The 16,027-nt window shown below is 36.9% G+C and overlaps 1 protein-coding gene across 3 annotated transcripts in view; it reads left to right on the top strand.

Moving 5' to 3' along the window:
* The window catches only part of CNTN1 (contactin 1), a 404,879-nt gene extending 389,239 nt beyond the window's left edge, over positions 1-15,640 (top strand). For 2 of the 3 annotated variants that reach the window (XM_010805057.4, XM_059886103.1), the window contains one exon: positions 13,162-15,640. In XM_010805057.4, the coding sequence (XP_010803359.1) occupies positions 13,162-13,238 (77 nt within the window). In that variant the 3' untranslated portion in view covers positions 13,239-15,640. 3 annotated transcript variants of the gene reach the window in all.
* The last annotated feature ends 387 nt before the right edge of the window (positions 15,641-16,027 follow it).

Here is a 16,027-nt window from a genome sequence, read left to right as displayed (position 1 = left end):
TTTGAAAATGATTCTGTGTTTTCCATTCTGAGTAATTAAAAATGAATGGCAAATGATTAACTGAGCTAAGTAATTCAGAAGGATGCAAAAAAGACTAATGACAAAACAGATAATGTAGAGGTCGAGAGAGGTGGTGCTCCTATGTGGAACCTAACATGGAAAAGCCAGGGAAAGGGAACAAGAGGTAGGACAGTCCGGGGGAAATAAATATCAAAGCAAATTAGTAGTCTCAAACTTCTTTCTAGATTTTATAATATTTCCCTTAATATCGTGACAGTTATGTTATTTTGGTGGTGGTTTAGTCACTAAGTCACGTCCAACTCTTGCGACCCCATAGACAGAGGAGCCTGACAGGCTACAATCCATGGGATTCTCCAGGCAGGACTACTAGAGTGGGTTGCCATTTCCTTCTCCATGTGTTATTTTAAGCATATTCATATATCATCATCAATCAACATCTAACAGTGCCTTTGTATACAGTACACTGTCACAAAGCAAATACACTTTCATGAAGCATAAAGACACAAGATACAAGACGCAAGTCTTGTGGAGAAAAAGTCAATAATTACTCCAGATATTTTATAATAAAGTGACTGGAAGAATACTGGTTAGAAAAATAGATGTTGACAAAAGAACTTCAATTGCCACTCACTGTATAAGAATTTGACATGTTCAGTATAAACAAAATGGTTCCTTAAGGCATTTCCCAGAATTCCTGTTGGTTAGCAAGGAGTAACTACTAGGTAGACTTTTAAAATAAACTCCTCATACACGTGATGAAATTCAACCTTCTTTTCTTCCACTTTGTTGTTGTTGTGCAGTCACTAAGTCTTATCGGGCTCTTAGTGACCCCATGGACTGCAGTATGCCAGGCTTCCCTGTCCTTTGTGAACCTAAAAAGAATTTGCTGCTGCTGCTAAGTGGCTTCAGTCGTGTCCAACTCTGTGCGACCCCATGGACTGCAGCCTACCAGGCTCCTCCATCCATGGGATTTTCCAGGCAAGAGTACTGGGGTGGGGTGCCATTGCCTTCTCCCAAAAAGAATTTGCTGCTGCTGCTGCTAAGTCGCTTCAGTCGTGTCCGACTCTGTGCGACCCCATAGACGGCAGCCAACCAGGCTCCGCCGTCCCTGGGATTCTCCAGGCAAGAACACTGGAGTGGGTTGCCATTTCCTTCTCCAATGCATGAAAGTGAAAAGTGAAAGTGAAGTCGCTCAGTCATGTCCGACTCTTAGCGACCCCATGGACTGCAGCCCACCAGGCTCCTCCGTCCATGGGATTTTGCAGGCAAGAGTACTGGAGTGGGGTGCCATTGCCTTCTCCGAAAAAGAATTTAGAAGAGCTTAAAATTTCAGGGCTTAGCACCATGAAACATAACTAAGAATGAGCCTCCTGGGGGAAAAAAAAAAAAAAAAAAAAACTCTTAAAAATATATAAACAGAACAAAAATTCCATGTAGGTGTCATCCAAAGTTATTGAAAAATTTTTATATCTTCTACTGAATCAGCACAAAATCTTATAAATCCTTTAGAGTAATTAGTGCTGATTTCAGCCAGTAACTCCTTAGATATCTGTTTCAGAGTGTTGTTACAATAGCTGAGAAATTGTTTCTTCTGTGAAAGTACAAAAAGAAGTTTCACTTGATTATAATCCTTTTAATAATTGTGAAGGTTCAATGAATTCAGATAATTTCTTATAAGAACTTCATGTGTATGTGGAAAAACAGCGAGGCACCCATTAATCCTTGATGATAGATGGCTGACACTGAATCTTGCAGTAGGCCCCAAAGTCTGACAGACATATCAGTTCAGGGTCGAATTAAAAAGGAAAATCTTAAGTAAAAAAATACCACCTCAAACAGCTGAGTCACTTATTTGTCATAGCCCCAAAGCAAAGAAAAATCAAATAGAACGTTTTTCTGGTTTTGCCCTGGGAAAGCGTCTAAGTATTTGTGACTCTGAACCACCACATTTAACCAGTAGGGGACTGGAGTCTGACTTCTGTGGCATGGAGATGTTTGGATACTCGTAATATTTTCTAACTCTCAAGTCATTACATTATGGAAGGAAGCATTCATGTAGCATCTTTGGAGTAGAGAAAATAACATTGGGACCAGGTTTCAGTTCAAAAGCCAATTTTGCCTTTTGCTAGGTGGACAAATCTGACCCTTAAGCCTTTCTTCAGTAAATGAGGATAATGAGACAAAATTTAACTGTATTATAAGAATTAAGCAAAATAACATGTTGTAAAAATTTCCTGGACAGAGCAGGCACTTAGTAAATTAAATAAAAATAATCTTTTGAACAAATATTTTTTAAGGACAAATATTATTACTTGGGCCAGTTTTAAAGAAAACTTATGAATAAATAAAGTAATTTTAAAGAAATCATTTTTATTCTTATATTACCACTACCTGTATATTTAAATTTTGGAGTTTTCCTCATTGTTAGGTGAAGATTTGATTTGGAAAGAAAAGCAGAGGTAATATTTAAATTTAAATTAACCTGCATCTATTCTTTGTTGAAACCTGACTTGTGAATTGGAAACCACCCCCAGGTAGGCCAGCCAGATGAAAGATGGCTGCCTAGTTAGGGTCCTACAGAGCAGTTACATAAAACTGAAGGAGTTCCCATTACAGGGGTCACAGTGCCAATTGACACAGGATTTTCTGTGTCATCCTCAGCACTCATCTCTTGAAAAATCTACTATTCTAAGCAAATTTAAAAGGCAAGACACCTAACCTTTCCTAGAACTGGAGGATGACTTGTCCCACAAATATTAGTACCATAAATAGGCATGCAAATATGTATCTGCTAAAAATAGGTTATCTGTCATATAATTTTAAGGATGCCTAAACAGAATAGATCCTCTATGAATACATTTATTTTAAAAAAGAACTAAAAAAAAATTCAGTGGGCTTTGTAGTAAGATGTATCTACCTACTTTCCTTTTTTGGATTTCTTTGAATTTCTTTGATTATATACACTGATAAGTTTAAGAAAAATTGACTTTCATGACCAGTTGGTTTTATTCCAGGGCTATCCATGTTAGAATATTCTGCCAGTGAGCTATTTCCAGCACCAAAAGCAAAGGTGATCCAGTAGGCTGGCTCTGCTTGTTTGTGAATAAGGAAAAGCAAAAGCTTCAAAGTTATTTGTTAAGGATTTTGAGGAAAAAATTAACCCCCTGAAATCCATTATATATACGTTGAACAATTTATAGCATAGCAGAGAAGAGAGTGCTGAGTCTCTTTGGCCTCATCCCATGCTCAGTTTATTTTCATAGATATTCACTAAGTAGTAATTTTTAAATGAATGCACCAAATGTCATATTTCAAATTCATAATTATGAGATGGCGCTTACTATGTATTTTTAACTTTTTTCCATTTAATTATCATAAATACTGTGCTATGGAAGTATTCCCCATTTGGCTGATAAAGAAATGGAGACTCTGAGATATTCAGTACCTTGCAGGAGGTTGCACACTCAAGTGAACATAACAGTATTCAAGTGAATTTTTCTTAATGCCAAGTCTCATGCTTTAGTGAAAGCCGCACCTTACATTTCTAAAGAAGTAGGTAAACCAGTTTTAAAAGTCCTCAGCATTATAGCCTCATCTTGCCCAAAAGTCATATTAAAATTAGGCTACACACCATGTGCTTGTTAACCCTAACCCTAACCAGCAAGGAGGTCCAACCAGTCCATCCTAAAGGAGATCAGTCCTGAATTGGCAGTCCTGAATTGGAATTGGAAGGACTGATGTTGAAGCTGAAGCTCCAATACCTTGGCCACCTGATGCAAAGAACTGACTCATTTGAAAAGACCCTGATGCTGGGAAAGATTGAAGGCAGGAGGAGAAGGGGACGACAGAGGATGAGATGGTTGGATGGCATCACCGACTCAATGGACATGAGTTTCAGTAGGCTCCAGGAGTTGGTGATGAACAGGGAGGCTTGGTGTGCTGCAGTCCATGGGGTCGCAAAGACTCAGACACAACTGAGCGACTGAACTAAACTGTTGACCAATAATAGACAAAAGTTATGTTTACATTTCCCAGCAAATACGCAGTCATCACTCTATTAGAAATGCTTGCTCCTTTCTTGAAGAGGAAATGCATCCTTGCAATGTAGCATTTCCTAAAAGGGAAAGGACCAGAGTCAACAGTAAGGAAAGTATGCAACTACCAGAAAAAGCTGCCAGCAAATCATATACCCTTGCCAAAAACAACACCATTTTGCTTGACATATGGGTTTATAATTGCCAAACAAATAGGAGTAGCAAGATTAGTGGGTTTCACCAGTTTTAAAGAACTATCATAACCACTATCACTTACATAATCAAGCTTTTAATGTATATATAAACAAATATCAACTTAGATTATCATAGATAAGGAGAAATATAATAAATATCTTTACAAAGTTTATGGCTCAATCCTTGAGATTCTTAAATTAATCATGGTTTGCATGGAATCACATACTAATAGCCATACTAAGAACCGAAGGACTTAAAATATTGAACCCTATCATTTTACAGAAGGAAAATCAATAGCCTTGACAAGTAAAATGCCCAAAGATCATGCCAGCCTCAGAGCCATATTTTGAGTCCAAATTTTCTCTTTTCTCTAAGTTATACAACTAGCTATCGACAGGACTATAAATAGGTCTTAAATTGCCTTTTTCTCTTCTTCATACAGCTTAATGTTTTGCTATCTGAAAGAGATATAAGGAGAAAAAATTATAAAACACAAAATAAGCAAGCTGATACCACATAGGCACTATAATAAAATAGATCTCAAAGCAAAAAAATAAATCATCAAATATATAAAAAGTCTACAGTATCTCAAAGAAAAAAATCCACTTTAATTTTTTATTTCTTTTTTGTTTTTCTTTTCCAGAAACTCTTAAAAATAGATTAGATTATTCCATTTTACCAAAGGCAGGTATTTATGCTTATAATAATTGAGATAACATTGAAAACTTTCTCAACATTTCCCCCAAGAGTTAGCAGAGTGAACTAACTTTTAAAAAGATATCTCTTTTAATTCTTCTTAGACAATTTATAAAAATAACTGTTCTGGTATATGGCCCAGAGTAAATTTTACGGTTACCCTCATTAGTTACAGGAGTTTTATTGAAAATTCTTTACCAGATTCTAGGCAAGGATCAAAAATAGGGTAGACTAACTGGAAGAATCCAGGAAAGGTCAAAAGGAGACTCCACGTATCCTACCACCTCCCAGAATCCTCGTTGGCATCCATCTTGGCTGAGCAATGTATGCGTGAGTCAGAGTAATTGGCCAGAGACAACCAGGAAACTAATCCTATCACCATAAAATACTGAGACTGTGAACCATGTGGCATGGCAATCCTGGGTTTCTTTTCCCTCCTGCTGTCTGCCCAGGCACCATTTCCCAATAAAATCCCTTGATTTGTCAGCAAGAAAAAAAAATAGTGGGTCAGGAAAAGGGCCAGAAGAAGGGTGTATGGTTTGCCGGCTACTTATCCTGGCAGTTATATACTTTCCTTACCGTTGACTCTAGTCTTTCCCTTGTCAGGAAATGCTAAACTGTAAGAATGCATTTCCTCCTTGAGAAAGGAGCAAGCACATAGAGTGATGTCTGGTTATTTGCTGGGAAATGTAAACATATGGTCTATTATTGGCCAACAAGCACATGCTAAATAACCTAATTTTGATATGATTTTTGGGCATGATGAGGCTATAATTATGAGGACTTTTAAAACTGGTTTACCTACTTCTTTAGAAATGTAAGAGTGAATATGAGAGAGAGACATATAAGATGGAAAGCCCAGAAATTAATTTACCAATAACAAATCTATAATTGTTTTGTCTGGGATATTTAATAAAATCCCAGTAGTCAAGACAGATTTTAAATAGTTTTCTTTTCTTTCTTTTTTTTTTTTTTGCCTCAAAAGACTTCAGATCCTTTGTGTTAAGTCCTGCAAGAAAATTGGAGTGTGTGATATTTTAAAAAAATGATCTTGGTCAGAAAATTCACTCATATATTAAGTTATGTGTCAGGATTTCAAAGTAAGAAACAGCTTTTCCTCCTTAAACTTTGTTTTCACCCACCTCTGTCACAAAATTTAGGAAAATAAATGCCATTTTCTCACTTAATCCTCACAACATCTAATTGGTAAACACATACAAAACATTTTCTAAAGGGTACACAGCCAGGGAGTGATAGACTCAGGAGGCCAAACTGCTTAAGCTAACTCCAAAAACAAAGCTCTTAATTAATACCTAAGATTAGAAAGGTTAATGTCTTCTTAAGTGACCCTTCTCCTTGGCCAGAGTGATTGACTGAGGGATGGGATGGGCACCTGCTCTAATCTAGTTCAATCACACAAATCCACTAACTCAGCCACAATATTGGTCTTACAGTAGGTGTATGGCTCAGACTTCTCAAATAAGAATCTTTCCTTGAGAGTTTTCTCACTGGAGTTGGCGTTAAAAAAAAATCATCTCTTTGCTTTTAAGAACGTATAATTGTGAGCTTCACACTCTGGTCTATCTTGAAGAAGTCAGTCTGAGAATGTGAGGCAATCTGCAAAGGAAGAAGAGATAAAAGCCAGAAATCTGGCAGACACAAGTGTTCAGTTAACTGGCTCTAGTTGTCCCAAAGCAGTGCAAAATCAGCTTTTTCTTCATTGAGTTCCAGTGAATTAAAATAAAGAATCCCCAGCTACCATGTCACAGAGGAGATCACCTTGAGCTGCTGCTGCTAAGTCGCTTCAGTTGTGTCCGACTCTGTGCGACCCCATAGACGGCAGCCCACCAGGCTCCTCTGCCCATGGGATTTTCCAGGCAAGAATACTGGAGTGGGTTGCCATTGCCTTCTCTGCACCTCGAGCTAGGCAACTACAGAAAAGTGCAATATGTCCGGTGTTGATATGTGAAAGGACATTTCAGGGCTGTTTGTGACCTAACAGGACACAATATGTAACTGGGGAGCAGTAGGTAGGCATATAGGTTTCCAATGTAAATTGTGTGCAGGGGGCACACCTGCTTTCTCTATTGTTTTCCTTTGGTTTTATCCAACTATTTTTCAAAAATATAATGTAGGATTATATAAAGAGATGAACAACATCAAATGTATCAATCACTGTCATTTATGGGAGTTTTCTATCAGCCATGCATTTTTTGAAGTGCTGTACATAAAACAACTATTTTCAAACTGTGATAAGCAAAGCGCCACTCATTTTCTGGAGTGATGGGCTTGAGGGAGTACAGGAATCAGCATGAATGTAAAGGAGGTAAAAAATATCTGTGGTCCCCTGCCCCAGGCCCATCTTTAAATAAAGCATCCCCTCTCCCTCCTTGTTCAGTTAAAGAGCTTCCATATATGATTGCTTCTGAAGAAAGGTTATGCTGCTAAAACACACTAAGAACCATCGATACACATCTTCTCCATGTCTTCTCACAATAAAGACATGAGATATATTATCCCTGTTTCTTACTTGAAGGAACTAGGACACAAAAAGATTAAAGAATATGCTCAGGATTACCTAGCCAACTGAAAGCAGAGGCAGAATGTGGGCTTCATTGTCCTTGCTTGGCTCTAGAGCCCCATGACACTATTCTTAGTATACCCTTACATCTCCTGGCAGGACAGTGGCCTGCTTACAGACCTTCATATTTGCCTATTTGTTCTCAAAATCTAAACATCCAAAGACCAAGTACAAAGTCATACTCTGACAGGCAATCAGACCATCTGTAATTGACTAGATGTAACAAGGAAACACACCTCAACACAGTCATGGAGCACCACTCAAGTAGGAAGGAGAAACATCTTATGTAAGATTTGAGTTCTTGCTGAATAATCCAGAGGAGGGTCTAAGGGAAGAAGCAGTCAGTTCCGAGTTATTTGCTGTTTCTGAGATAAGGCCAGAAGTATCAGGAATTAAGGAGGGTTGGGACCCATCATGGGGGTTCCCAGGTGGTGCTAGTGGTAAAGAACCCACCTGCCAATGCAGGAGATGCAGGAGGCATGGGTTCAACCTCTGGGTTGGGAAGATCCCCTGGGAAAGGAAATGGCAACCCACTCTAGTATTCTTGCCTGGAGAATCTCATGGACGGAGGACCCTGGTGGGCTACAGTCCATAGGGTCACAAAGAGCTGGACACGACTAAAGTGACTTAGCATGCCAGGGACCCATCATGAGGGGAGAGTAGTTTACCAGCTGCATGTTCCTAGTAAAAGATAAGAAGAGTAAAGAAGGTATGGAATATTATTGGTAAGTCAACACTAGCCACTCAGTGATGGGGTTGTTCTTGCATTTTCTAGTCGCTGCATGATCTTAGAAATGTTTCACAGTTGGCATTATCTTTGTCTCTCATATAACTAACCTGAATAAAGACAGGTCACTTTGTTGTGTTTTTTTTTTTTTCCCCTCCTAGCTGATTTTATTGTCAATCCCAGACAGACTTTTATATTCTCCAAACTTGCTGCTATCCCAGAGGGAGTTTTATTGAATTCAACACAAACACACACTGATGTATTCCTAAAACACCTAATATATATGAAGATGGGGATAAATCATCTTATCAAAACACTTTCTTCCCCCAGCCCAAGGCCAAGGATAAGACTGTGAAGGAATCCAAAGTAACATCCCACTAAGACAAGTTGGAGAACGCTTTGGGCTGAGGAGTAAAACATGGCCTTTCTGATGTTGCAGATTTTTAACATTGTTTAAACCAGGTCACCGTGGTTGTCTTTGTCTTCTTTAAACCCCTATGTCTTACCCCTTTACTGTCTTTCTGACCTTGTACTCCACAATCAGAAAAGATTCAGGGATATTAACTGTAAAAATTATTTATATCGTACCTTTATAGTTAAATTACTATATGTTGAGCTTGGTATTAGACAACACAGCTGAAAATATAATTTGGATATATTCCCTGTCCTGAAGATGTTCACAAAATGTTAAAAATTGTGAACATAAAGCATGACACCATGAGGAGAAAATTATAGCAAACATTAGCAATTTGGGTTGGAGCATGTCCAAACTTAAGCATCAGAAAAGACATTTGTATTAAAAGCTGACTAGACTGTCTTATGCTCATGCTCAGTACTCAGTCGCTCAGACATGTCTGACTGTTTGTGACCCCATGGACTGTAACCCACTAGGCTCCTCTGTCCATGGGATTTCCCAGGAAAGAATACTGGAGTGGGTTGCCATTTTCTTCTCCAGGGGATATTCCCCACCCATTAATCAAACCCCCATCTCCTGCATTGGCAGGTGGATTCTTTACCACTAAGCCACCAAGGAAGCCTGGAGTGACCGTCTACTTACCATAAAACCTGAAAAGATTGTTAAGTACTGCTTGTTTTTTACTTAAATTTCTCTTCTCAATGTGTAACTAGACAGTTAAGAGTAAAAAAAAATCCAGAAACCCAATGACATAGTATTCTAAATAGGCTTTACATGAGTTCTTATAGGCAAAAGTAATTAACCAGATTGATGATTTGTTCATGTTTGATATTCAGTGAAAGTGAAAGTTGCTCAGTTGTGTCCAGCTCTTTGCAACCATGGACTATACAGTCCATGGAATTCTCCAGGCCAGAATACTGGAGTGGGTAGCCTTTTCCTTCTCAAGGGGATGATCCCAATCCAGGGATCGAATCCAGGTCTCCTTGCATTGATGCAAAATACATGTTTACAACTAACCATGTAAGTACTGAAATTATTCTTGATAGCAATATTATATACATTTTGTTAGGTAAAAAAAGAATATATGTTTAAAACCCCTCAAGAATATGGGGATCCCACATTTAAAATGACTTTAAATAGCAATTCAGTGAGGTCTCTAATTTCTGTTTGGAATGTGGAAGAGAATTGAAGATGAAGACCACAATTACATAGGCTTGAGCCATTAGAGAAATTAAATATAACACACATAAACTTTGAAGAGTTTATTTTAAATAAATCAAATATCCTGATGTTGCAGCCACAAGTTATGAAATTATATTTGGTTTTCATACTAACACCAAAACTTTAAAATGGCATTCACAGTTGACTAACCATCTTTCTGTTGCCACAGTTTGTACTTAGACAACCCACATATTCAGGCAAATACTCGAACGTGTACCCATCACTAATGTAATTTGTGGTCAAAGGACAGAGCATTTCAGAGACCCTGCTGTCATTCTCAGACAAAGGTCTTTGGGAAAGATCATTTAAATTAGGTCAAACATTGAAAACTAATATTTTTCTGTGTGATTGAGGTTTATTATTGGTCATCTTATTGAATAAAATAATGTGTGTGCTGAAGCATAGTTTTAAAATATCTGTGTAGAAAAAGAGAAGGAAAACTACAAGAACAAATACCCCTGGAAACAGCTTAGGCTCTCCACTTTCCCCTATGCCATTGATTTTCCTTCAGTGCTCTGCCTTGACACTTGAAGTGCAGGATGTAGCATTCTAGTGCTTTTCTAGACCTGGTTCATTTCCAAAGTGATCTGTAGAAAGTGGCAGCAATGTAGAAAGAGCATGGACTTTGGAGCCAGGCTGATCTGAGATCTAATCCTGGCTCTGTCTTCTACTGGCTACTGGTCTTAAGCAGCAATTTTATCTGAATCTGAGTTACAAAATCTATAAAGTGCAGGCATGAAATTAAGAGACACTTGCTCCTTGGAAGAAAAGCTATGACAAACTTAGACAGCATTTTAAAAAGCAGAGACATCACTTTGCCGACAAATGTGTATATCGTCAAAGCTATGGTTTTTCTAGTAGTCATGTATGGATATGAGCTTTGGATCACAAAAAAGGCTGAGCTCTGAAGAACTGATGCTTTCTTTTTTTTATTTTATTTTATTTTTAAACTTTACATAATTGTATTAGTTTTGCCAAATATCAAAATGAATCTGCCACAGGTATACATGTGTTCCCCATCCTGAACCCTCCTCCCTCCTCCCTCCCTATACCATCCCTCTGGGTCGTCCCAGTGCACTAGCCCCAAGCATCCAGTATTGTGTATCGAACCTAGACTGGCAACTCGTTTCTTACATGACATTTTACATGTTTCAATGTCATTCTCCCAAATCTTCCCACCCTCTCCCTCTCCCACAGAGTCCATAAGACTGTTCTATACATCAGTGTCTCTTAAATACAGTATACTAACGCATATATATGGAATTTAGAAAGATGGTAACAATAACCCGGTGAACAAGACAGCAAAAGAACTGATGCTTTCATACTGTGCTGGAGAAGACTCTTGAGAGTCGCTAGAATTCAAGCAGATCAAACCAGTCAATTCTAAAGGAAATCAACCCTGAATATTCATTGGAAGGACTGATGCTAAAGCTGAAGCTCCAGTACTTTGCCACCTAATGCAAACAGCCAACTCACTGGAAAAGACCCTGATGCTGGGAAAGATTGAGGACAGGAGGAGAAGGAGGTGACAGATGATGAGATAGTTGTATGGCATCACCAATTCAATGGACATGAGTTTGAGCAAACTTCAGGAGATAATGAAGGACAGGGAAGCCGGGCATGCTGCAGTCCATGGTGTCGCAAAGTCGGACGTGATTGAGTGACTGGACAACAACAATAACAAATCTATAGAGTCAGGATAGTAAGTTCTACCATCTTAGACTACCGTATAAATACCACAATACACATAAAAGGCCAGTGTGGTTTCTGTCTTGTAATTATAGAGCAGTGAATAGCAGCTATCATAGTTATTATTAGTGTCATCATTGCTACTGGTAGTGCTATTATGCAGCATCTCCATAATGAGGCAGCTGCTTGAGGGCCGTTTACATTGTGCCTACTGTTCTGGCCCCACTTTTACCCTCACTGCCCTGCTCACTTCTAAGAACCCCTTTATGTGTGTCTCATAATGTTTTCTCTCTTTTCCATGCAGCACCAAATGCTGCTAACAGGGCAATAGCGGAATATAGGTAGACACAATCATTGTCCACCTTACAAGGAGTATGACTGTGCTTTCAATGACCAAATTGAAGAAAAGATTCTTCTCTTCAATCTTGAGTCTTTCAAAATGTAAGGAGAATATTCCAAAGAAAGGGATATTTAGACAGCTGTAGATATCGTTGATGACAATGACTTAAAGTTTCAAATTTAGAGAACTTCCAAATCTATTATATTTACACAAATGGACACAAATCTATTATACTTGCAATCTGTTGACTGTATCTTTAGCCTGCCACTCTTCCCAGCAGTGCAGTCATTGAAAAGAGTTCTTAATAACTGTGGAGAGTTGAAAGGAAGAGTATACATTTTTGATCCCACTTTTCAACCCTTTCTCAAGAATTCCAGTGATGCTGGACTTAGACCTATAAATTTCCTTAGCACAGGAAGAGCCCTTCTAGATGGCATTCAAGATGTATGTTAAGTATATAGAATATCACATCATTTTTATTCTTAAATCACAGCATTAATATTTCAGGGCAATTGTTCTTTAGATATAAATTTGAATAGATTATTATTATCAAAAATACATTTCTCAAATCATTGTGTATAAGTCCCTAAATGTTTTAAAACTATTGATATATGGGATATGAGATCATGCAATATCTTCCAGTATACATATGATGTCATTCAGTTCAGTCACTTAGCATGTCTGACTCTTTGTGACATCATGGACTGCAGTATGCCAGGCTTCCCTGTCCATCACCAACTCCCAGAGCTTGCTCAAACTCATGTCCATTGAGTTGGTGATGTCATCCAACCATCTCATCCTCTGTTGTCCCCTTCTCCTCTTCAATGTCTTTGCCCCAGGTTTAACATTATTAGCATTTTTGCTGCATCTCTTCATCTTATTGTGTCACAGCTTACTTATGATTTTTCACTTATTTATGTATGTTTCTTGACCTAGTGCCTTCTAGTAGAAGTTTAGGACTGCTGGATCATACGCAAAATAGAAACATTTGTGATCTTATTATCTTAAATGATTTATATGAACTCATGGTATAAATAGTCCATATACTTTCACACACAAAATCCTTTATCAACCATTTTTATTTTTACTAAGTCACTTAAGACTAAGAGAAGCTGGTATTTTTTTCAAAGGAAACACTTGTTTTTCAGGGTTACATAATATGGTCTTCCCCAAAGCAGAAGAAATGAGCAATAGTGACTGTTATCAATGAACTAATAAGCACGTGTTTGATTTGCATTATAGGTGCATCCATCCTATCACCATGTCTTCTCGGCTTCCTGCTGCCTGCCCTTGGCATCCTTGTCTACTTGGAATTCTGAATGTGGTGTGACAACCTGCTTTTCCCAGCCCAGCTCAGAGAACACCCTTCATCCCTATGATGACTACAGTTCCTTCCAATCCCTGCGGCTCCACGCTAAGCCAAATAAATCATAATTTAACAAACTATCCAACTGATTTACAACATATGTTATGACTGAGGCATTCAGGAACCCCTTCATCCAAAAGAATAAACTTTTAAATGAATATAAAATGGTTTTTAACTCGTTCCAATATGCCTTATAAACCACTTAAACTGATTCTGTGACAGTTGCATGATTTAATCCAATGGGACAAGTTACAGTGTTCAATTCAATACTATAGGCTGTAGAGTGAAAGTAAAATCACCATACACAGGTGCTTTAAATTTAATAACAAGTTGTGAAATATAATAGAGGTTGAAGTGTTGATCGTATGTGGTAAATGTAAGAGTACTATAGTCTCTTGTACTATCCTCTCTGTTTTGGGTCCTGCATATTTTTGAATGGCCCCTATCATTCTTGACATTTTGAGTTTTCTTAGAAAAAAATAATAGAACTGAAGAATTAGACATAATCTCCAATACCAAATCATTTTATTGAATAAGTTGGAAGATTTTGAATATTGAAAACCAAATTCTAGAACTTATGATAAGTATTCCTATTTTGGAAGCAAGTAATTTTCTAAACATTTGGTTTTCAGAATCAGTAATTCTTTTAAGTTAGTTTTTTAATAGTAAAATTAACATACTGTATGAAGTTTTTTTTTTTTTTTACTTTTGTATTCTACTCTGATGTTCTTTTATGCTTTTCTTATTATCAATTTCAAACCTCAAAAATCATAACTCTTGTGATAGAGTATCATCATGTTGCTGTATTTATTCATATGTGAAATGATCAATTTTAAAAAGTAGAGAGCTTCCATTTTTTTAATTGAGAAGTGACAGGCTTTACATAGCTAGGAATAAATGTCAGTTAAGTGAATATCAGAATTATCTAATATTCTAGTGTCTTTGTTTTTGTGCTTCATTATAAGTAAAACCTTTCTTTATTAAAGGTGTGGGATCAAGAAATCACCTGTAGCTTGGAAAAACTACAGTATTCCCCATTATTTTTTAAATTTAGTTTTAAATTAATTTCCTGCTTCAATGCAATACCGAAAACTGGCTAAAAATACCAAATCAAGGTTTGTTAATGGTACTTTGAAGAGTATCCAAAACTAGAAGGCTGGGAGGAGACAAATAGCTTGTCTGTGCAGTGGTATCTCCCAAGTGTTGGTATTTTAGGTTTTTATAAGTCCTGAAAAGGAAGATGCACATTTCTTCATTCTCCATGGTGTGCACGGACATGTGTTTGAGTGTGGATGTGAAAGAAGTAATAAAGGATTAGCTGGCTAATGAAATAGTGCAATGTCTGATGCTTCAAGAGGTATAATCCTATTTTATTAGCACAACCTTGCTAGCTAATTAGAGATAGAGTTTATCTTTTTAGAAAGGATAACTTATAGGTTCATAAAAATATCTACAGGAAGCAAAATAGATCTATTACTATTTTACCCCCTTTTCTTTAATTTGTATAATTTTTGTACTATATATCTATGTGTAAATGTTTAGAGCTTTCATTAAGAAAATACCAATAAATATTTCATTAGTTTACATTTAACTCTTTGTTATAAAATGAAACTTTTTAAAAACAAGTGAAAGGGATGATTCCCCAGTAGAAGTATGTCAACAGTCTGAGATCATTGCCAGATTTCATAAAATATTTAATTATTTGAAAAAGAAACAAAATCTCTTCATACTTTCGGGAAACAAATACTCTGTGAGCCTTCTGTACAAATGTTTGTGTTTTCATTGTTACACTTTGGGGTTTTCCTTTTGCAATGTGACCCATGTTGGGCATTTTTATATAATCAACAACTAAATATTTTGCCAAATGCATGCTTGCCTTTTATTTTCTTATGTATGGTAATAAAGAGCAAAACTGGTTAGATTTTGCATGAAATGGTTCTGACAGATAAGAAGAAAACAGACTTTGAAGGTTGTTTGTTTAATTTTAAATTTGTGACAGAGATAAAATAGAGTAAAATCTCTCATACACTGATAATTCAAGCTTTCATTTCCTCATAGACGTGTACAAATTTGACTGGGACCATCAGGTTTAAACTGTTGTCAAACTAATGCATCATCTGCTTTAAGACACAAGATTCTTAATTAAACTTTATATAGTGATAGATACATCTGTTGTTTCTTTGTATTTCAAGGAAAGGTGGTAGTAGTTTTATTTGATACTGATAAATATTGAATTGATTTTTTTAGTTATTTTTTATCATTTTTTTCAATGGAGTAGCATAGGACTGTGCTTTGTCCTTTTTATGAATGAAAAAAAATTATAAAGAAATAAATGTCTTACTGTTACCCAAGAAATAACAACTGTCCTTTCAATTTACCTGAATTTGAAAATTCATTTTTAGAGGATTTTCTTTAAAAATTTAATAACATGGAAAAAATATTACATATTAAACAAAACAGCAGTTCAATGAAGCGTTCTACAAAAAAATATACATAAAAACATATACATGCACACACAAGCATTACAATGACATATGATCACCTGGGAGATGTCTCCAATTTATGGAGAGGTCAGTGCATATCACTCAATCTTATGCTGGACACTAATGCAAGCTGTTAGATACTGAAAAAATAAGAGACTGTTTAAACCCTGAATGAGCTGATACTCTTAATGGAGGAATTTACTTAAAAGCATAGCTGTGCAAACAGGAATCTGGTACAGGTGAAGCCTTCTCTGAGTCC

This window comes from Bos taurus, chromosome 5 (genome assembly GCF_002263795.3).
Source record: "Bos taurus isolate L1 Dominette 01449 registration number 42190680 breed Hereford chromosome 5, ARS-UCD2.0, whole genome shotgun sequence".
In the NCBI taxonomy this organism is placed as follows: Eukaryota; Metazoa; Chordata; class Mammalia; order Artiodactyla; family Bovidae; genus Bos; species Bos taurus.
Note: the sequence above shows the minus strand (reverse complement) of the source record. Positions and strands in the feature narration are given on the sequence as shown.